The 20,653-nt window shown below is 36.4% G+C and overlaps 2 protein-coding genes across 2 annotated transcripts; both read right to left on the minus strand.

Annotated features, from left to right (window-relative positions):
• Nucleotides 1-3,896: 3,896 nt before the first annotated feature.
• Nucleotides 3,897-8,860, minus strand: e2f5 (E2F transcription factor 5). The gene is made up of 8 exons (XM_056267585.1): nucleotides 8,523-8,860; nucleotides 7,285-7,394; nucleotides 6,934-7,095; nucleotides 6,278-6,386; nucleotides 5,811-6,096; nucleotides 5,110-5,244; nucleotides 4,951-4,989; nucleotides 3,897-4,249 (listed from the first exon to the last, which is right to left on the minus strand). The coding sequence occupies exons 1-8, from the start codon at nucleotides 8,661-8,663 to the stop codon at nucleotides 4,140-4,142; spliced, it is 1,092 nt and encodes a 363-aa protein (XP_056123560.1). The 5' UTR covers nucleotides 8,664-8,860; the 3' UTR covers nucleotides 3,897-4,139.
• Nucleotides 8,861-9,702: 842 nt separating this feature from the next.
• Nucleotides 9,703-20,596, minus strand: lrrcc1 (leucine rich repeat and coiled-coil centrosomal protein 1). Its single transcript, XM_056267520.1, has 20 exons — nucleotides 20,515-20,596; nucleotides 19,836-19,925; nucleotides 19,526-19,731; nucleotides 19,317-19,382; nucleotides 18,489-18,656; nucleotides 17,774-17,943; nucleotides 17,504-17,653; nucleotides 17,171-17,370; nucleotides 16,392-16,560; nucleotides 16,148-16,296; nucleotides 14,657-14,861; nucleotides 14,064-14,203; nucleotides 13,715-13,916; nucleotides 13,036-13,221; nucleotides 12,663-12,837; nucleotides 12,413-12,576; nucleotides 10,833-11,041; nucleotides 10,506-10,643; nucleotides 10,289-10,424; nucleotides 9,703-10,071 (listed from the first exon to the last, which is right to left on the minus strand). The coding sequence occupies exons 2-20, from the start codon at nucleotides 19,877-19,879 to the stop codon at nucleotides 9,961-9,963; spliced, it is 2,988 nt and encodes a 995-aa protein (XP_056123495.1). The 5' UTR covers nucleotides 19,880-19,925; nucleotides 20,515-20,596; the 3' UTR covers nucleotides 9,703-9,960.
• Between the last annotated feature and the right edge of the window lie 57 nt (nucleotides 20,597-20,653).

Genomic DNA, 20,653 nt, shown 5'->3' on the forward strand with positions numbered 1-20,653 from the left:
TGTTTACCAGCCTGTTGAGGCTATGCACCATCTGCCCCTTTGCAAATATGTAAATAAAGTGGCTTTGTTTTTAATAAAAAAGGGCAGTATTTTGAGCAGAAGAGTATAGGCTAATTTTTCATTGAAGTAAAAAGTGAGATGAAACATGTTGCTAGTTGCGTTTGTATGAAAAAGAACAAAAAAAGAACAAGTCGGCGGAGTGAAACGAGAGACATGAAAGTAGCAACCGTACTAGTAGCTGACTGATGGTACATTCAAGTTCACCTGGGAAGTTCATATTTACAAGTTGGGAAGTTGTATTTACGACATCAGGTGCATTTAAGTCACTTTAGTCAGAGCAAGACAGCGACCTTTCTACAATAAATTCTGTGAAATTCTTAACTCTAATGACAAATAAAGAATGCGCATCAATTGTTTTTAATGTTTTTATTTAAAACAGTACGTTATGCTGCCTGATATTGCACACTGGTTTTTATCATATTATTTAAATTATCACAATCATAAACTTTTTGTGCAAATAGTTCTACCGTTTACTGACTTTTGTTATTCTTCTAGTTATATATCTGTAGCGACAAATGAATCGTAGGTCTTGCACATTAATCGATCACTTCCGCTGCGGCATTACCAGATGTGGATTGCGTCCAGCGTCCGCCATATTGTTCACTGACACGCCCTCAACTCAAGTCGGAAACTTTGAGTTCAAAGTTTCCCATTTTATAATGTGCTAGCATTCATGTGCATTCAACTCGTAAATATGATCTTTACGGCATGACTTGAACGCACCATTATTAATATTAATATAACTCTTTCCCTGCAATTGACGGAATTTTCCATCATTTATGAGACAACGCTTCCCAGCCATTGAAGCAATTCGGACTTTCAGTGTTTTCACTGTTATAGGGGCGCTAAATTACACAGCTTCTGAATGAGTACAAAATCTCCGGATCAAAACACAGGCAAAAAAGGAGCAAAAACAAGCGATAAAAGCATTGTAGTCTTTTGCTGCAGTCTGAAAAAAACATGATTTTCTCAGCTTTTTGTTCAAAATACCTGCTTTTTATTACACTTACTCACATTCAAATGTTGATGATAATATAGAATGCATGAAGCTAGAATAAAACCTTTTTTAGCAGAGGACCTCTTTCTTTGATATATTGCATGTTCAGATATTCAAACAACAAAAATATTCTGGGGGTCATGACAGTTTTGTGAAAAAATTGTTTTCAGAAATGCTGGCGGTGGCTGGCAACTTTTTTTAAATCGCTTGGAAAAAGTTAAATAAGACCACTATGTAAGGGATAATGTCCACTTTGCATCAGGGTCCTGATCACCCTGCCGGGGTTTATTAAGCGATAACAACAGGCTGGATGTACATTATCCCGCTTATTACATGACTAAAGTTACTTGCCACATAAGTAAATAATTAGACATGAAATATTGATCTGAGTTGAAATATTTTATTAGCTCGTTAAATGCAAAGCTTCTGTCGAAAAAGCAGTTGCTAGCAAGCGGCAAGTTCAAACTAGCATTTAAAGGATATGGTACAGTCATACTCATACCACTTATTACACAGCATTTCGCCACATAAATAATTATGAGGATAAGAGATACTGATTTGAGATTAAACTGTTTTAAAATTGTACCTGTTTGTTATATTATAATCCATTACAGTGTACAAAACAATGGTAAAATGGCAGCAGCTGCGTTTTTATGAAACAGGAGAGAGCGAGTCCGCGATAGGCTACATAGGATGACATAGGGCTAATTAAATAACTATAGGCCTACACAAAATATTGACTTTACTGACTTTTAATATTTTATTAGCTCACTCACCAAACGCAAAAATTCCGCCGACTTCAGTGATGATAGAAACCCGGACGAGCCTGTGTTATTAGTTTTTTTTTTTTTGAGGAGAAACAGAGCAGCAATCAAGAGCAATCTTGGCCAATTCCCATGGGTCACAGCCGGGGTGACATAGCATCTGCATTAACTCCAGCTGCACAATCCAAACAAACCTAAGTAAACACATAGGATCTTTCACGATACTCACAGGATCCCAAAAATCACTGAAAATCGTTTTTTTTTTTTTTTTTTTTTTTTTTTTTTAAGACACTCCGACAAGGAATACAAGTTGATTGAACAGTTTATTGAACTTTTAGACAAAATTTTGAAAGTTTTAGAATTTTTTTCTTCTTCTGATATTCGATATGGGCTTTTATGACCCATATTGTATTGAGAAAATGGCGCACACGAGAGAAGGAAAAAACATCAATTTTATTCAGAGCAAAAAACTAAGTTTGGCGCAGATGTTATTTAAATGACCAAAAAGTAAGTTGTAATTCTGACAGCTTGTAAAGTAAATCAATGAGATTTTTATAACATTAACAGACTACTTAATTAAAATACAGTTGTCAATCGAATGTCTAAATTAGATCATTGCTCTATCATTTTAATTGCGCCTGTTGTATATTTGATACATTAAAAAAAATGATGGATAAGTAAAGTCCAGTAAAATGTTTATCTTGAAATATTAAATATATAATATCAATATAATACAATGCACTGTCAACAAAGTATTTTTTTAATGTTTTCTTTATAGAATCTTCACTAAAGGTGTATGATCCAGTTGGCTTTATATGGTTAAACTGTACTTTACTAGACTTTTCTGGTTCGTTATGGCCACAATCTTTGGTCTATTTAAAAAGAGCATTACATTTTCTGTAAGTTGAGTCTTCATTTTAAAAAACTGTTGCTAAAATTACCAATGCTGTATGTGAAAATTTTAGTAAAAGAAAGAGAAAGGGGAAAAGATTGAGGGATCTACTGAAAATAAGGTAAAAGAGGAATTGATGGATAGATTTTGACAACCCAAAATAATGCTTTATGTGTGTTATATTGCAGTGTTACAAACAAATACATTTCTTTTCCAAGACGAGATTCCATACAAAACATAAATGATCACAATACTTGAGCAAAAGCAAGTGTTTTTTATATATATATATATTTTACATATATAAAACTTTGGTTAAAAAAGTGCAACAGAACAAAAACATTGCTCTTGATTAGAAAACCTATACAGAGAAAATAAAGTTACTTACAATAATAGAAAAAAAACTGCATAAGGCACAATCTTGTGGAATGTATAAACAAAGATTATCCAAGGCAGTTTAACATCTTTATGTCCTCTAAACCAAGAACACCACAGTACAAATTATATTAATTCCCCTTTTAAATTAGGTAGGATTGCAATTTGCAATAGGATTACAATATATATTAAAAAAAAAAAATCTAATTAGCATTTCACAACAAGGTGAACAACATAGTAATATTCCAACATGACAGTCAGTTACAAAGACAAATAAAAAAAACTCCAGTACAAGTAAACTCCAATATAAATACGCACAGTTGAGTGTCAGTGTTTCTATCAATAGACTACAAAACTAACCAACATACAAATAATTAGTGTTGTGATTAAATAGTTAGACAAATAATCAAGCCACTCAAATGTCTTTGTGTGAGCTGTTAAATTATATTATACATTTTCATGTCACATTGTAGAGCTCCTGCTTACAATATGTGCTAAGAAGATAAAGTTAGAACCCTTTATAAAGTATCATGAACAACAATAAGACAGGGTGGCACAGAAAGGGCAAAAACAAAGAACAAAAAGATGATCTTAAGGCACATGTTCCAACAACGTGTCATGTTTGGGTGGTTTTAATTTCTCCGATTACATTTAAACTGCCCTCCAATTACCTTTATGAATTACACCATCACTCATCAGGAACAATGAATGAAGTCACAAAACTGAAAACAAACTAACGACTATATCAAACAAAATCACAATAGACACACAAGTGTCTAAAGTTTAGGTGGGAGGAGTTTCTTTTCTTCTCTCTTCCTCTTAAATATTAGTCATGGTTGAAGGCAGACAGGATAAAGCTGTTAAAGACTTGCAACCCTAAGCTAAGGATGAAATGTAAATGAATGTGAAACTGAGTGCAAGCCAAGGTTCAAGGAGCAGGCACTGAGGCAGGAATGCAGCCGTTGGCAGTGAGGGGGGGGGGGGGGGGGGGGCTCATTACCTTTGCTTTTGTCCTATGAAAGCAAGTGTCGACCGGTGTGGCATGAATCATGCTTTAATAATTAAGAATCTGCACATCAAAAAGGTCACAGACTCCCTCGTTGTCATCAAGGTTGAAATTGTAATCCACACCAGGGTTAGGTGAAAGTCTTAGCAAGGGGAAAACTACAGTGGTAAACACATAAAAAAATAATAAAAAAAAGTTATCACAGAGCAGATTGAGTTCATCCTATATTTACAAAAAAAAAAAAAAAAAAAAAATTATCAATAAAAGTACACAAATAAAAATATCAAAATTTTGGAAACTATCTTATGCCCACCAAGGCTGCATTTATTGATATACATTATAAACAGTAATTTTAAACAACTGTTTTCTATTTTAATACATTTTAAAATGTAATTTATTCCTGTGATGGCAAAGCTGAATTTCCAGCATCATTACTCCAGTCTTCAGTGTCACATGATCCTTCAGAAATCATTTGTATATGCTAATTTAGTGCTTAAGCATTTCTTATTATCGATGTCACAAAAGGTTGTGCATAACAGCGCTCTCGTGACTGCATAACAGGGATTAATGCCGTAACACAACAAGCCAAAGGCAAAAGTGATAAAGAAAAACTGGCAAGCATAGGAGAAAGAAGCCTTGAGAAGAACCGTCACTCAGCTGTTTTGTCAGGAATCAGAACATATTAAAAAGATTTATATGCACTGCTAGCTACATGATTAATTGATAAGGTCAGCAGTGAACTGCTTCAAGTCAGAACAAATATAACCAAGGAAGCTGTTCTGTGTGGCCACAAGGGGGCTGTGCAGAAGGCAAACACTGACACAAATAAATGGTTGGAAAATATTTTTTAAGAACTTACCATCTGAAGACATCAGTTCATCAATGAGGTTAGAAACACCTGGAGGAAAAGGAAAAAAGGCAAGTGTAAGAGATGCATCTCCTTGAAGTTCACTTAAAAATACAAAAATATCACACTATCTTTTTTGTTTGTTTGTTGGTATAATGGCATCCATGTTACCTTCTCTCTCATCCCTCATTTCTTCCAGCATGGACTGCAGATCCTGACCACCCATGTCCCTCTGCTGTTCTTCAGCTCCACCTAGAGAGCCCTGCATCAGCAAACACTGACTGGCAGGAGACTCAGGGTGGCATTCTTTATAAAAAATAAAATAAAAATAAAAAGGGTAGAAAAGAGGTAGAAATTGTAACTGAAATCAATCATTAAAATACTGTATAAAATTTCTCATATACACTACAATTCAAAAGTTTTTTTAAAGGTTTTTTTTTAGAGAAATTAATTATTTTATTCAGTTCAAAGTGTTCTTTTGAACTTCCTATTCATCCGAGAATCCTGAAAATATATAGCAGTTTAAGTTCAACATTGATAACATGGAGACTGGAGTAGTGATGCTGATATAATACAAGAAATATATAATATAATGAATGAATTACATTTGAAAATATATTAAAATAGAAATCTTTTAAATTGTAATATTTCACAAATTACTGTTTTTAATGTATATTTGATCATTAAATGCAGCCTTAGCAAGCATAAGAGGTTTTTTAATGGAAATATATATTATATATATTCTCACATATATTTAAAGGTGATGCATGTAATTTTTTCATTGTTAAATATGTATTTTTTTTACAATCCAATGACTGGTGCTATAAATATCAATCATGTAGTAAGGAATGGGGCCAGTATGAAAGCAGTACCCATGTGCATATCGGGGGACGTGGAGGACGGAGTGAGTTGGTGCTCTGCAGCGGGGCTTTTGAGCGGCCCACGCTTCAGATCACAGAGATCGGCTGAGGAGATGGGGAATCTCTGCAGCCCTGCTGGAGTACTAGGAGGAGTCGGCATGGCAGAAATGTCGTCTAGAGGTGGAACGGAGACAACAACAGGCTTGGAGCAGCTCGTCTCTCTGTTTATCAGCATCACCTGGATGGGAGCCGTGTGACTTCGCAAGTTCACCTGGTATTTCTTCTGACCATTGTGGCCCTGAGTCAACAAAAAAGGCATGGAGATTAATATACAGACAAAAATCACACACAAAAGAGCAAATTAACATCTTTTTCATATAAATGTACAAAACAAAAATGTTTTATTTAACATTTTTCCACTTTCACACTCAAACTGTTTTCAATAAAGATAAATTATGCTCAAGGTTAGTGTAACATACCATCTCCGGCACTGGGACCTCCAGTTGTGTCCCTGATGGTGCCATGACAGCTAGAAGAGTATCCCCACCAAACGCATCACATATGTCCTCATGCGTCACATAGCTGTATGTATGCAATTCTAAGGAACATATACCAATGGGGTAATGCACTGTAACTCCAATCCTTTTGTACATTTCAAAGAAAATTCTCTGACACAGATTTTCTCAGAGGAAGGCAATATTTCTGAGAGAACACAAAAGTTTTGAAAGCAAACGTAAAATAAATTAATGTAAAAAAATATTCCTCCTATATTTTTTCCATAATCATGCCCCCTTAGGGGCTTCGTACCATGACAATGTACGTTTTGAGATGGCTGAACTGTACATAAACCACGGCAAGTGTAATCCAAAGAGGAATAACTGGTGGGGTGAGGGTTATGAAACTCTAGCATGAACCGCAGTATACTAGAGACTGGAAAAACTGGACTAGGGCCACTCAAATACCCAACAAGGAAGGATAGCATTCAACATGCAATTATGTGCACTCCTCTGACAATGGCGTTTTCTGGGACTGTTAATTACCTGGGGAACCACCCAAAAATGGAATAATGTCAGACGAGAATAAGGAAAAAGAAAAAAGCAACTATTTCTGGCTCATACACTGACAGTAAGGATATCTGCAGCTGGAGGAGTCTTCATTCAGGTGCTTGATGCTTTGTTGCAGACACGCTTTCTGCATGTCCAGCTCTCTCTCTTGAATCTCCAGATCAGCAATATTTGCCTTGAGAACTTCCACCTGCTCGAGAACTTCCTGAGGCTGGCAGCCTGAACTCTCCCCCCTAATTGAGATAAAGCAACTGCATTAGAGAATTACGCAATGGAAGTATATCACACTGAGCATGCATGGTGCAAAGAATGCACACATCACAAAATACATTTACAGTATAATCACATAAGGAAAGTTATTTAGATAAATATAGTGTCAGTACAAATCAACATTTGATAACTTTCTTAATCTTTGTACTCACTTCCACTGAATCGTGTTTTTGGTCTTTTTTTCAATGAGCCCAATACCTTCCAGAACATTGGTGATGTCGTAGATTCTCCTCTTCTGTTTGACTGCCAAACTGTCTGCAGCCTATGAAAAATCACAATGTAATTATCAGAGACTGTCCAATCAGAAGAGAGGAAATGGCTATTTAGGGGACCAAATGTAATTTACAGCTTGTAACAACAAATAACAACAGCTCGGGTTGTTGGGATATCACAGAAGCTCTCAACTGTTATCAGAGGAGTACGAGTGCCATTATGATAAATATGGGCAGGTGTACTAGAGCTGGTCAAACTGACCCCATCTGTCCTTGTATGATGGTTGATGGTAATATGACGGAAAGTAACAAAAGGTACATTATATGAATACTACAGACTTTGGTCCATTATATTTTTAAAAGAAGAGACACAAATGCTCATGTATTTTAAAAATAACTGAACTAATAAAACAAATAATAATTAAAAACTAGGCTTTTGGCAATTAAGTACCAAATAATAACAATAACAACAATACACCGTTACCGCAAAAAATTTACAAAAAAAGGAAAATTCTTTAAAATTGGGACCCCAGAAATAACTCATTTTCATTATTTTTTACATAATTCTGCAATCAAGCAGCCCTGTAACTCAAATGTATAAAAATATACATTAAAATTGTTTTAACATTTTAACGCACGAAAAATTCTATCAATATCAACACACTAACATAGGATCCCAAACTAGTGCTAAATGGATTTAGAATTTAACTATAAATAGTTTTTTATTTTTATTTTATTAAAACCTTTTATTTAAATAATTATTTAAAAGCAACTCCCATTGGTTGAATTTTTTATAAGAGTTTACGGCCCTATTTTCTACCATTTTAGCGGAAAGTAGCAGGTGATTAAACAAAAAAAAACTAAAAAATACTGTCTCCAATGAATTCACAGTCTCTGCTGCCTCAAGCGTCAGGTAACAAACACCTGCTGCGAGAATCCCACGGGTTTCTGTTCAAAAGTCCCTCTGACACAATAACACGCCATTTCTGTTCGCTCTTAAGCACTTTTAATTAACTATGAGCCAAACACTTAGTAATTAAGTTACCTATATAAGAGCCTCAAAACTCGGCGAAGGTCCACTCAGGTAACGTTAAAGTTTCTTTGTGCAATTTAATTACTTTCATTCATTACTTCGTTCATTCATTCTGCCACTCGTAGCTAATTGTATTTTAACCCACCACTTTGAGATCGAGCACTCCATCTTTGGCCTCTTGAAGCAGAGTAACGAACTTGACTGTGAGGAGACCCAAACTCTTCTCATGGCGACTGGACCCGTTCGGTGTCGTGTGAGGAAAACTCGCGCTGTTCGACTCAGCCATACCATCCAAACGCCCGGTGTAATTCAAAAACACCCTCTTTGTCCCGTTTAGAGGTATGGAGGTCGACCTCAGTTTAGCTGGTGACGGTGAGGGGGAGCAACAATCATCTCTTGCACTTATTTACCTCAGGCTACACTTCTACTACTGATGGCTCGGGGGTTTTTAAATGAGAGGAAATGACGTAGGATTACTGTTACTATGACAACGTCTCCACTTGAGCGTTCCAGAGGTTCGTGCCAATAAAATGTTTCAAAATGTAGTTATTCTCACACACACACACACACACACACACACACACACACAAAAACACCGAATACGGAATAACAACGAGTTTAGAATTTAATTACAATTTAAACAGAAAAGTAAATAAAAAGGCGATGTTATATTAAAAGTGCATTTTATGATGCTGTATGTTGAAGGAACAACAGCTTTACAAAAAAAGTGTATATACCGGTATACACTACCGTTCAAAAGTTTGGGGTCAGTGAGAATTTTATTTTTATTTTTTGGAGGAAAGAAATCAATACTTTTATTTAGCAAGGACAGTAAAGACATTTATAATGTTACAAAAGATTTTATTTCAAACAAATGCTGTTCTTTTGAACTTCCTATTCATCAAAGAATCCTAAAAAAAAAAAAAAAAAAAAACTGTACAACTGACAGACCAACAACTGTTTCAACATTGATAATAATAATAAATGTTTCTTGAGCATCAAATCCTCATATTATACTGATTTGTGAAGGATCATTTGACACTGAAGACACTGACACTGCTGGTGATGCTGAAAATTCAGCTTTGATCACAGGAATAAATTACACTTTACTATATATTCACACAGAAAACAGCTGATTTACACTGGAATAATATTTACTACTATAACTGATTTTTGTTGTATTTTTAATCAAATAAGCGCAGCCATGGTTAGCAGAAGAGAATTCTTTTAAAAGTATTTAAAATCGTACCGACCCCAAACTTTTGAACGGTAGTGTATATATATATATATATATATATATATATATACACACACACACACACAAATATAATATTATTAATGTTTTATCATTAAAAGAAAACAAAATGCACAGTTACAGTCAGTTCACAGCCATTTAGTATTTATGTATGTGAAACAAAGCCAAAAATAGTTAAACACAGTAGGCTGGACTCTCATAAGTACAATAATTTCAGGATATGTTCATGTTGGCAGTCAAACTTAGGGACATACGTGACATAAGTCTTCTTATATAAGACATAAGGCATCTTCAAGCATTTTGTCTTTTGGTTTGTAATGGTAGGAGGTCAGAAGTCTTTCAGCACTTGTGTGAGGCGTCTCATTTTCTCCTCCATTACCCTTTTATTACTCTCAGTTTCCTCAAGCAGCTGGCGCATTTCCTCCTCCACCTGGAGCACCTGTGGTTACAGAAAAAGAAATTTGGACTAAAGAAAGAGTGCTGTTCAAGCATCAGTCATTCATTAGGACATAATTAAAAACAACTCATTCTACATCTGCTCATTTTAGTCAAACAGTTTGTCTGAACGTGACAACACTAGCCATATGAATGCAAATACGATGAATCAATACATAAATCAATACTGAAATGATAACTTGTTACAGTGGCAGTAATACCTTCTGATTGGCCTTTTCTATCTGTTTCTGTTTGTCATTCGCAAGATGAAGTAGTTCCGCCTGATGGGAAGCTTGTAGAGTCTCCAGTTGTCTACGGAAGGCATCGTCAACAGAGTGAAGCTTCTCCACTGCCGCTCTAATAAATCAATAAATCAGTTTTAAATGTATCAAATCTATACTACATTGGCCAAATTAGGACCTGCTGCCCATCTCATACGTGTGTGCTTGTGATGCTTTTTCCTTTTCCTCCAACAGCGTTCTCTCTTTGGAATCAAAACCGTCCTTCATTCGCTTCACCTGGCTCTCGAGCCTGTTCAACAGTTCAGCCTTTTCCTGCCATTTCTTACTTGAGGTCCTGCAAAAGTTTAATACAGTAGTGTATTTTGGATAGCTGTTGAATTTAAAGGATTATATCTGTGTGATGGAGTGCAACAGACATCAGCAGCCAGCCTTTAAAACAACAACAACAACACACTGTATTGCGCAATAAGTCAGGGTTACAGCTTGGAATCATAACATATTGGTGATTATTATTATTCCGTACCTGTATGTCTCTTTAACCTCATCAAGCTCCACCTCCTTATCAAGGAGCTGTTGTTTCAGCTCCTCCTTCCTGAGACTGAGCTGCTCTACTGTGTCTCTGAGCTCCACTGCAGAGGCCATTTCCTCCTCCATCTGCTGCTTCAGCTTTCGCTGGTCCTGCACACTCTCGTCACGGAGTCTACGGATCTGCTCATCTCGTTCCAGCAATGCCTAGAAGCAATATGTCCGAAAAAAATGAGTCAGGTGATGAAAACTGGCAATATTATACATTAGATTTTGCTCATCAGACTATTTTTTGTATTTAATGCATTAAATTAGCACTAAATTACACTACCGTTCAAAAGTTTGGGGTATGATAATGTATATACCCCCGGTTTCACAGACAAGGCTTAAAGGGATAGTTCACCCAAAAATGAAAATTCTGTCATTAATTACCCTCTTGTCGTTCCAAACCTGTAAGCCTATTCATTTTTGGAAAACAAATTAAAATCTTTTGATGTAATCTGAGCGATTTCTGTCCCTCCTTAGACAGCAACGCAACTGACACTTGGAAGCTTCAAAAAGTTCATAAAGAGATCGTAAAACTACATTTACATTTATTCATTTAGCTGACGCTTTTATCCAAAGTGACTTACAATTTCTATATATGTCAGAGGTCGCACGCCTCTGGAGCAACTAGGGGTTAAGTGTCTTGCTCAGGGACACATTGGTGTCTCACAGTGGATTCGAACCTGGGTCTCTCACACCAAAGGCATGTGTCTTATCCAATTTTTGCTTTGTATTCACATATAAACATTTATCAACTCACACATCAGTTGTGGTAAACGGAAGATAAAGCATGTTCGCTTGAAGTGCGAGAACCAAATTAGGTTCATTCTCCTGTTACGCAGCACGTTTGAGCTTCTGCAAGAGGTTTGTTCTCGCACGTCAAGCAGGTTTGTTTGAGTTTTCTTCTGTCTATGTTCGCTGATCAATGTTTATATGAGAATAAAAGCCTAAATTCAATCTGTTCATAATATAATGCGATCGAGTCTCTTCAGAAAATTTGGACTGAACCGCTCCATTCATTTGGAAAAAAGATCTTCATTTGTGTTCAACAAAAGAAAGAAACTCATACAGATTTGGAACAACATGATGGGAGTAAATGATGACAATTTTCATTTTTGGGTGAACTATCCCTTTGGGTGAGCCTAGTCCCTGACTAAAATGCATTATTGAGATTGTTTTAACTCAAAACAAATTGCACTGACATATCTTGAAATAGAGAGTGCTTTCAAAAACATTCAGAAAAACTTACAGACCCTAAACTTTTAAACGGTAGTGTAGATTTTGTGATAAAAGGAATGTCTTACCACAGGACCAATTAAAGATATTGAGAAGCATTTTGAAAAGTTGTACTGTTTAACTTCAAATGTTGTCTTATAAAAATGGCACTCATGGCATATTGGTGGATAATATGATTGATTAATTAATAAAGACATCATGCAATTGTAATAATGTATTAATCAAAAAAGATTATAATCAATTGACAGCCTTAATTTATATCTTAGATTATAGTTTTGTGAGTGAGTAGGACTTCACCTCTTTTAGTTTACGAATTGTCTCTGTCTGGTCATCAACAATCTTAGCTTTAATCCTGAGTGCATCATTGTCTCTCTCATTCTGCTTCTTGTGCGATTCCAGTTCGGTAAACAAAACCTCAATTCTGGCCTCCAGTCGACCACGGTCCTGTGCTAAGGATGCCCCTAAGCAAAAGGACAAACACAAAACTTAGTTCAAATACAAAAGACTATCTGCATCATGTTTTCTTAAAGTTACGAATGTACTGTGCCTTGCTGTGCAAGTTCCTGGCCCCAGATCTTCCTCTCTGCCCGTAGTCCATCTATGACAGACTCTTGAGCAGTTAGCTGGGAGATCAGCTTGGATTTGTCCTTCTTCAGTAGCTCCACCTGTAGGTTAAGTCGTTTATCATCCTCTAACCTGGATTCCAATGACTGCACACGGGCCTAACATGCAAAACAGAGCATAATGTAATTTATGAGGCACTTCTTAAGAACTGATTAAAATCACAACCATTCGATAATAAAAAAACAAACACCTGGCTACATTTCTAGACATGTATGCGTACATGATAATGATGTCGATTTCTATGAAGAAAAACAAAATCAATAACATATTTAAAAAAAATATTTGGTCTTTCTTACCTTGAATTCAATGGCAGCTTCTTTTTTGGCTTTGAGTATCTCAGTAATTCGTGTTTTCTGCTCTTTTACCATAGCTGTGAGTTCCTGCACCAGAGAGGCTGACTGCTTCTCTTTCTGCTGAGACTGGCTGAGGCTTGACTTCACTTCTAAGAGTTCAGCAGACACCAGATCAAACCCTTCCTTGACCTTGAGATCACACACACACACGTTGGGTTTCCATGTTTTATGGGGACTTTCCATAGACATAATGATTTTTATACTGTATATAAAAAACTGTATATTCTATCCCCTGACTCTAAACCTATCCATTACAAAACTTTCTGCATTTTTACATTTTCAAAAAAAGCTGTTTTCCTCATGAGGTCCAAAAATGTTGTCCCCATTACATATGGTTTACCAGGAACACACACACACACTAATACAAATGACAAATGCAACAACATTACTAAAGATTAAATCCATTCTGCAAACAGCTTGTCCTCTGTAGGGTCGCGAGAAAAGAGGCTGAAAGCTGAAAAATGAAAGCTAATTCTAAATAACAGTACATTTACATGTTCTCCCCAGTGACTTCAAATTTAGAATCAATTCAAAATAAAATGTAATGTCACAAAATATATATATTTTTTTTATTCTAATAAGACTATTCGGACAAAAAATGTTACCTCAAATTTAGATTTACCTCTGAGAAACGCTTTGACTCAATGGTGAGAGCAATGCGAAATTCATCCTCTAGAGCAGCATACTGTCTTCTAGAATCAGTGATCTTCTGTTCCAATTCAGCCTGTTTCTGGGCAAATCTCTGCTCTGTCGCTGCCACCTCTTTGTCTACAGCCTCCTTAAACTCAGTCCCACCAGGAAGCAGTCGGGTTGCAAGCTCTTTCCTGTCCCACAAAGTTAAACAGTCAAAACAGGTGCAAGATGAAACAGTTGAAATTTCCTGTTTTGTAAACGAAACAATTTTCAGACAGTCACTCTTACTACGACTAAGAAAATGATCATGGACACAATTCCATGTGGTGCTTGTTTACCTGTGCATCTCCTCTCTGGAGGCCAAAAGTTCATGCAAATGCTGCAGCTTCTCTTTGTGCTGTCGTGCTGATGCGCGGAGAATTTCAACTTCCCTTTTTAAGGCGGATGCTTTATTCCCTACCTCCTGAGTCCTCTTCATCTGAAATAATATAGCAGGTCATATAGCAGGTTTTGAAGAGTGTTTTTCTGCTCAAGTGGTACTTCAAGCAGCTTTCCAATGGTAGCCATTCAAACACATGCAAAAGGTCAGGTAAAAAATGTTCCTCTCAATTCAAAGGATTCAAAATGTCAAAAAGAAATTGGAACATGTTTGCAATTCAGCCAAATGCCTATATATTTATTTGGGAGCTGCTTCTTTAACCATCCCACAAAAATTGCTCTTTACATGGCTAGTATTTCAGTGTCATTCTAGTAAGTAGGAACAGTTCTTGTTAGGTCAATGAAGACTGGATTCATGGTTCAGACATGAACCAAGTCAACTCTTGAACCTTGTAGATCATACACTATATTGGAGCACTCAGTTTATGCTATGGATCTGTCACTACTGAATTTGGATTTTGGACACATCTATGAGCTGCAAATGTTACTCTACCTCTTCTGCACGCTGTTGTTCCCTAAGAGCCTCTGCTTGGGTCATGCTGTCCTTCAGACTGTGCAGCGCCCTCTTGTGTTGATCTTCCCTGTTGTGCACCTGCTCCAGCTGTTGTAACGTTGACCTGTACCTCTCCTCCAACTCCTGCAAACGAGTCTGCAATCCTGCCCGATCAGAGCGCTCTTTTAACAACAACTCCTTCAGCCTAAAGGAAAAAGACAGATCTCATTTCTCACAATATTTTTGAATAATCATTATGTTTCACCATGCATTCATGTACACCACCATTCATACATTTGCGGTTGGTAAGATTTTTTTTATGTTTTTGAAAGAAGTCTCTTATGCTCACTGAGGCTGCATTTATTTGATGTATGTTTGATGTATGTGTTTTGTAATTTACACTGCCTGGCCAAAAAAAAAAAAAAAGGATTTAAATAGACAAATGCTTAAGTGCAACCTTGCCAAATAAAAGTATTCATTATATTAATACCATTTTTTAATATTGACATTACTAATTTTGAACGGTCTATCAAATGATGTATCAAAGTGTATCAAATTTTTATTAAAATTCTATTAAATTAATTAAATGGAGTTATTGACAAAGTTTATTGATAGGACATTACAGAGATGACTGAAAGTGATCTGGAAAAGAATGGGCAACAGGATTGGGATATGAATCAAAAATCGATTTCAACCGGATTCAAACACACATCTGCATTAGCACCAAGGTGCAACATGTCGCCATTACCCACTAGGCCACAGCTCCGACACACTGCACTATAGCAAAAAGTGAATTACACATTAAAACTTCTGTTTGATGACATTTAAAATATCACACTATCATTTACACACACTCAGCAGATAAAGAGTTAACAAAACAGATACTGGACAGTGAAGTGACAATCATTAGCAGCAGAAAGCTGCAAGGCTGGTAATTAGGATTGATTGATGATCTGCAGCAGACATGTGCCTGTCACCATAACTTTAATCTCCATTATAATTACGATTTATTACCAGGGGGAGCGCGTGGGCTGTAATATTGGAGCACAATATCAGGGCCATCATCATGCCACAGAAACTGCTGTGCAGGTGGGATGGCAGAGCTTCATACATCAGGGCCTGCAGTGGTGTCTCTGGAAACTTCTAATAACATTTAATTATACTCAAGTGTATTCAGATCCAACATTTCAGCTGGAGCTGACACCAATTAGGTGCAATACATCAAGCCAAACATTCTCTGCAAACACTTGGACGGCTGAAATGTCCTTGATGGGAGAGAATGTTTATATGAGTGAGATAATAGGTGTTGCAGCTAATTGTGTTCATTGGTAAAAGAAAAAAATAATAAATAAAAAATAACTTTGACTGTCGGCAGTAAAACTCTTAATTGGGCTGCTCAATTTGCATTCACATTTCATTCACATTCAAAGGCATAAACATGAAGAGACAGAGTGAAACTATCCATTTTAACAGAGAACTGTTTGTCCTCACCTGTCTGTGGTGTGTAAGGCCAAACTCTGTAGGTCCTTTTCCTCGCTGGCTTGAGTCTGCAGGTTCTTGACCTGTTCGGTAAGTCTCTTTGCAGCCTGCTCTGCCTTCCAGCGCCGCTCCCGCTCCTGGTCTCGCTCTTCCACTATTGCCTGCATGTAAAAACACAAGCGCTTTACTCTTTTTACATCTACAGTAGCTTAATAAATAAAAAATATGCTGGACCTGAGCAGTGCAGTTTGCATACCCTGTAGGTTTCCTCTTGAGGTTGAGTTGAGCTTTTGCTAGGACTTGCTTTGATGATTTTGTTTTTTACAGACTCTATGGTTTCAACAGACCCAGAGCTCTGGACTGATGTCCTCCTACGGGCACCAACAGCCAGCTTCGTCGACTTCTGCTTCTGTGTATTTGTCACACTGCAATGGAAACAAAATTCATTTCGGACTAGTGAGAGATAGTAGGTTGATAGTAGAACTTATGGAAAATATTAAATATGTAATATTTTTTTTTTACATTAAATATAGAACTATGTAAATATAAATAATTTAAATGAACATAAGGATGCATTGTTGTATGTATTCAAATATTATTGCTGTAACTCATCAATAGTAGCTCTCTCTAGTTCTGTGATAATTGAAGTTTACGTTTTGATGAAGCTAAATGAACTTTGTGACAGTGTAATCATTCTTGTGTACAAGCAATTTTAAGTGGGAGGAGCAAGGACAATTTATAAACTGCCCCGATTACTGGACTACTGCAAAGCCTTTGTTAGATGCGCCATCCAGTCTTTTTGTATTGGGTAAAGAATGCAGCAAGTAAATATTTTGAACAGCCTCTCAAAACACAATTCAAGGCCTGTGCTGAAGTAAACATTATTACACTATTAATCAAATCCAGTAAACTGTAATGATAAGTATTTGTGCAACTGAAGTCTAAATTCTCAAAAAACACTCGAAATTCAGTTTGAGACCAAGTGCACATATACACTGTATATATATATATATATATGTGTACAAGTCACTTCACCTTTCAGATTGTTTGGGTTTGGTGTCCTTAGACAGTTTTTTCCCAGCAGAGCCTCTGGGATGAGACAGGATTCTGGAAAGCCGTTGGTTCTCTTTTCCACTGTCACATTCGCTCTCTGATGTCTGATCTGTGTCTCTTTTAGCTTTATGTACCACAGAAGGTACAGAACTGTTGGTGTTAAAGCCAGCCCCTGTAGGGATCTAAGTACAAATGTAGAATTTGTACTTTTTGCTTTAAATTATCATTCATAAAAAAAGATTGCTAAATCTTTTTAAAGAAAATACTGATAATAATGATAACTGAAATGTAATAATCAATTTTTACACAATGTACCTTCTGGATTAGATGGGAAACCTGCTGCTCTAGTTTTTTAATTCGCTGCTCATTTTCTTGATTTTCCGCAGTTGGTTTTCCCCCTCGTTTCCGAAACTGGGTCAGGACTTCATCAATCCGTGGAGTAGTGAGAGGAGCATCTGACTTTGCCTTCATAATAAAGAAACACTCTGAACATAAGCATGTGTCTCACTACCACCTCAGATAAATATATAAGTTAGGGTTAGCTAATTAAAAAGCTAATCAAAAAGTATGGTACAACTATTTTACCAGTTCTCCATTAACACTAGTGTCTGATGAAATTAGAAACTCAAGAAAGTCCTCAAGACCAGGAACATCCATGGGACTGTCCTCTGCTAAAGGAGATGTGTTTCCAAGGCGATCTACTCCATCTAGTGTGGTGACTTGATGTACAGATTGAAGAACCATTTCCCTGTAGCCTAAAACATAGAAAGAACATACCAGTGATACTAGGGGCCAGATTGACTAAACAGGGCAAATTAACATAAGAGCGCAATTCCAAAAAAGCGTTGATGAGAGTGTAAAGTTCTGCACGTTATCTTACGACACGCAAATTAAAGAACACAGACGCAGCTGGATCATTTCAATAATGACGCAAATTAGCGTCTGGTTTAGGCCCTGCTTTTTTTTGACGGTAAACAATGGCACAAATACCAGTAAACTGACAAGTGCAATCCTTAGTAAATCTATTCGCGTGATTCATTTAAATACTCTCCTCATGTAAATTTTGTGTCTGAAAGGGAAACTCCTACAAATACATATGCAATAAGGTCAGTCGCAAAAACAACTGTGTCTTTAGTAAATCCTGAAGTAAGTCCTTTAGTCATTTTTTAACACCAAAAGAGGGTTTGCGCTGGCGGCACAAGCTGTTAGTAAATCTTGTTTTTTCTTTTTCTTTCCTTTTTCACTATTTCAGACCTTTCACCACATTTCATTACATGTCAGGAGGACTTTTCCAACAAACCTGGCAGCGAGCAGATTGGATTCTGTGCACCGTCCTTGCTAAGAGTAACATCTTTCAGATTCTGCAGTCCCACCATGCACTGCAGCAGGTGGTTCATACTCTCCAAACGATTGCTGTGGAGCTGCAGGTACTTTAGTTTGTATTCCGCTCCATGGAGATACAAAAGACCTAAAAGCACAGAGCAGAGAATGACTACACAGTTGTCTAATTGTGATCTACACAACTGTTGTTCAAAAATTTAGGATCAGTAAAATTTTCTTATTAAGGTACTTTTATTCAGCAGGGATGCATTAAGTTGTTCAAAAGTGACTTTAACATCGGTAAAAAAAAAAAAAGATCAAATCAATTCTGAAAAAAAAAAATCCTGAAAAAGTCCTGAAAAAATGCTTCATGGTTTTCACTAAAATATTAAGAAGAACCACTGTTTTCAACATTATTAGTATAAAACATTTAAATGAGCACAAATTCAACATATTAGAATGATTTTTGAAGGATCGTGTGAGACTGAGTAAAGGCTGTTGAAAATAAAGCTTTGCCATCATAAGAATAAATTACAGTGTAAAATATATAAATCATATTAGAAAAGTATATTCAATTTTTTTTAATTGCAATGATAAAGTATTTCACCGTTTTATTGTATATTGGATAATACAAAAAACTATGAGCATAATGGTGACCATAAGAGACTTCTTTCAAAAACATTTAAAAAATCTTACCAACCCCAAACTTCTGAATGGCAGTGTGCATTTCTTATCTTAAATGTCCAATTATTCAGAGAGCTAAAACAAACTACTCAGGAATATTTGATGGAAATGCAATCTAACCAACCAGTTAGGTCATTTATTTGATTGTAGGCCAAATTCAGTCTTGTGAGGTTTGTTAGTCCATTAAGTCCTGAAATAAATCCATATATTGACAAATCAGACACAATTTCATTTGACCATTTTTTAGAACATTGTTTTACAACAAAAAAAATTATACTACAATGCTAAAAAAACATTCTTAATATTTTCTGCCTCCAAAAGTGTGAGCTTTACCTTCTACTTTAGAAATTAAGTTGCAGGACAGGTTTAGGGTGCGCAGAGAGGACAGGGAAGCTAATCCTTCTATACGACAGATGTGATTGGATGACAGGTCTAGATGTCTTATGTACCAAGCTGTCGCCAAGCCCTCAATCTTAGTGAGGCGATTGCAGTGAAGATTCAAGGATGAAATGCTGGGATTCAGATGGACCTCTAGTAGACTAAAAATAAATATCTTCAGTGAAGTCACCATCAAACACTACTGTACTTAAAATACAATCCAGTATTGATAGTCTAAATCTGAAGTAGAATGAGTTAAACTCACCTTGAAATATCCTTATCAATTAGACAGAGCTCTCCAACAGCCATAACGAAGCTGCAGACTGACTGAGAACAAGCTTCTGTCTTTATCAACCTGTCAAAAATAATAAAATAAACCCACAATAACTGGGGTGTCACATGACCGAATAGGTCACAACAGAATCGATGACAGTGACGGAGAACATTAACCACAACATAGCGTGTTATTGTTTCATGTTTATGTACAATGGCGCAACAAAAACGAGTGTCCATTCATCGAAATAAATGTTAAATTGGGTCATTGATTCAGATCACGAGAATTAAGACAAAGAACTGCGGTAAGTTAATGTTTCCCAAGTTTGAGACTATGGCCGTCCGACAGTTCAGCACTTGACAACACAACACATAATGTAAACAAAGCCCAGCCTGATCGTTTACAGACTTGATTGTGCTGATAACAGACATATTATCCTATTAAAAGGCATGTAGAGTTGCCAGGGTCGTATAAAAGTACAACATTGTTAGGTAACGTTACAGCTTTAATCCAGCATTAATGTCAAATGCAAAGTGCTGTGAGGTTAGTTAGTTTTAACGTCAGTTCTTCTTCTGCTAGCCTCGGTTTATTTTTATTAATTCTACAATAACTTCGTCTCCATTATGCTATAATTAATATGTATAGAAGGCAACGTATTACTATCACCTACCCGACTTGTGGAAAACTTTAACTGCCTGGGTAGGATTCAAAGCTTTTACCGCTGCAAAAATTAAAAGTCCCGCTTAGTCTTAATTCCCATTTCCGGCCTTGTACGTAGTCACTTCCTATAGGCGTGAAAGTCAAAAAGC

The sequence above is a fragment of the Rhinichthys klamathensis genome, unplaced genomic scaffold (assembly GCF_029890125.1).
Source record: "Rhinichthys klamathensis goyatoka isolate OS25496 unplaced genomic scaffold, OSU_Roscu_1.1 h1tg000261l_1, whole genome shotgun sequence".
NCBI lineage: Eukaryota > Metazoa > Chordata > Actinopteri > Cypriniformes > Leuciscidae > Rhinichthys > Rhinichthys klamathensis.

What these genes read in the sequence shown, in the direction of transcription:
- e2f5 (XM_056267585.1), bottom strand. Translation starts at nt 8,663, where the DNA reads ATGGCTGAGTCGAACAGCGCGAGTTTTCCTCACACGACACCGAACGGG. An exon ending in GTCCCCCGATATGCACATGG is followed by an intron (nt 5,245 to 5,810) that starts GTACTGCTTTCA and finishes TTTTTTATAAAG; the next exon opens with AATGCCACCCTGAGTCTCCT. An exon ending in TGAACTGATGTCTTCAGATG is followed by an intron (nt 4,250 to 4,950) that starts GTAAGTTCTTAA and finishes TTACCACTGTAG; the next exon opens with TTTTCCCCTTGCTAAGACTT.
- lrrcc1 (XM_056267520.1), bottom strand. Translation starts at nt 19,879, where the DNA reads ATGGCTGTTGGAGAGCTCTGTCTAATTGATAAGGATATTTCAAG. An exon ending in ATTGATAAGGATATTTCAAG is followed by an intron (nt 19,732 to 19,835) that starts GTGAGTTTAACT and finishes ATTTATTTTTAG; the next exon opens with TCTACTAGAGGTCCATCTGA. An exon ending in AACAACAGCGTGCAGAAGAG is followed by an intron (nt 14,204 to 14,656) that starts GTAGAGTAACAT and finishes ATATTATTTCAG; the next exon opens with ATGAAGAGGACTCAGGAGGT.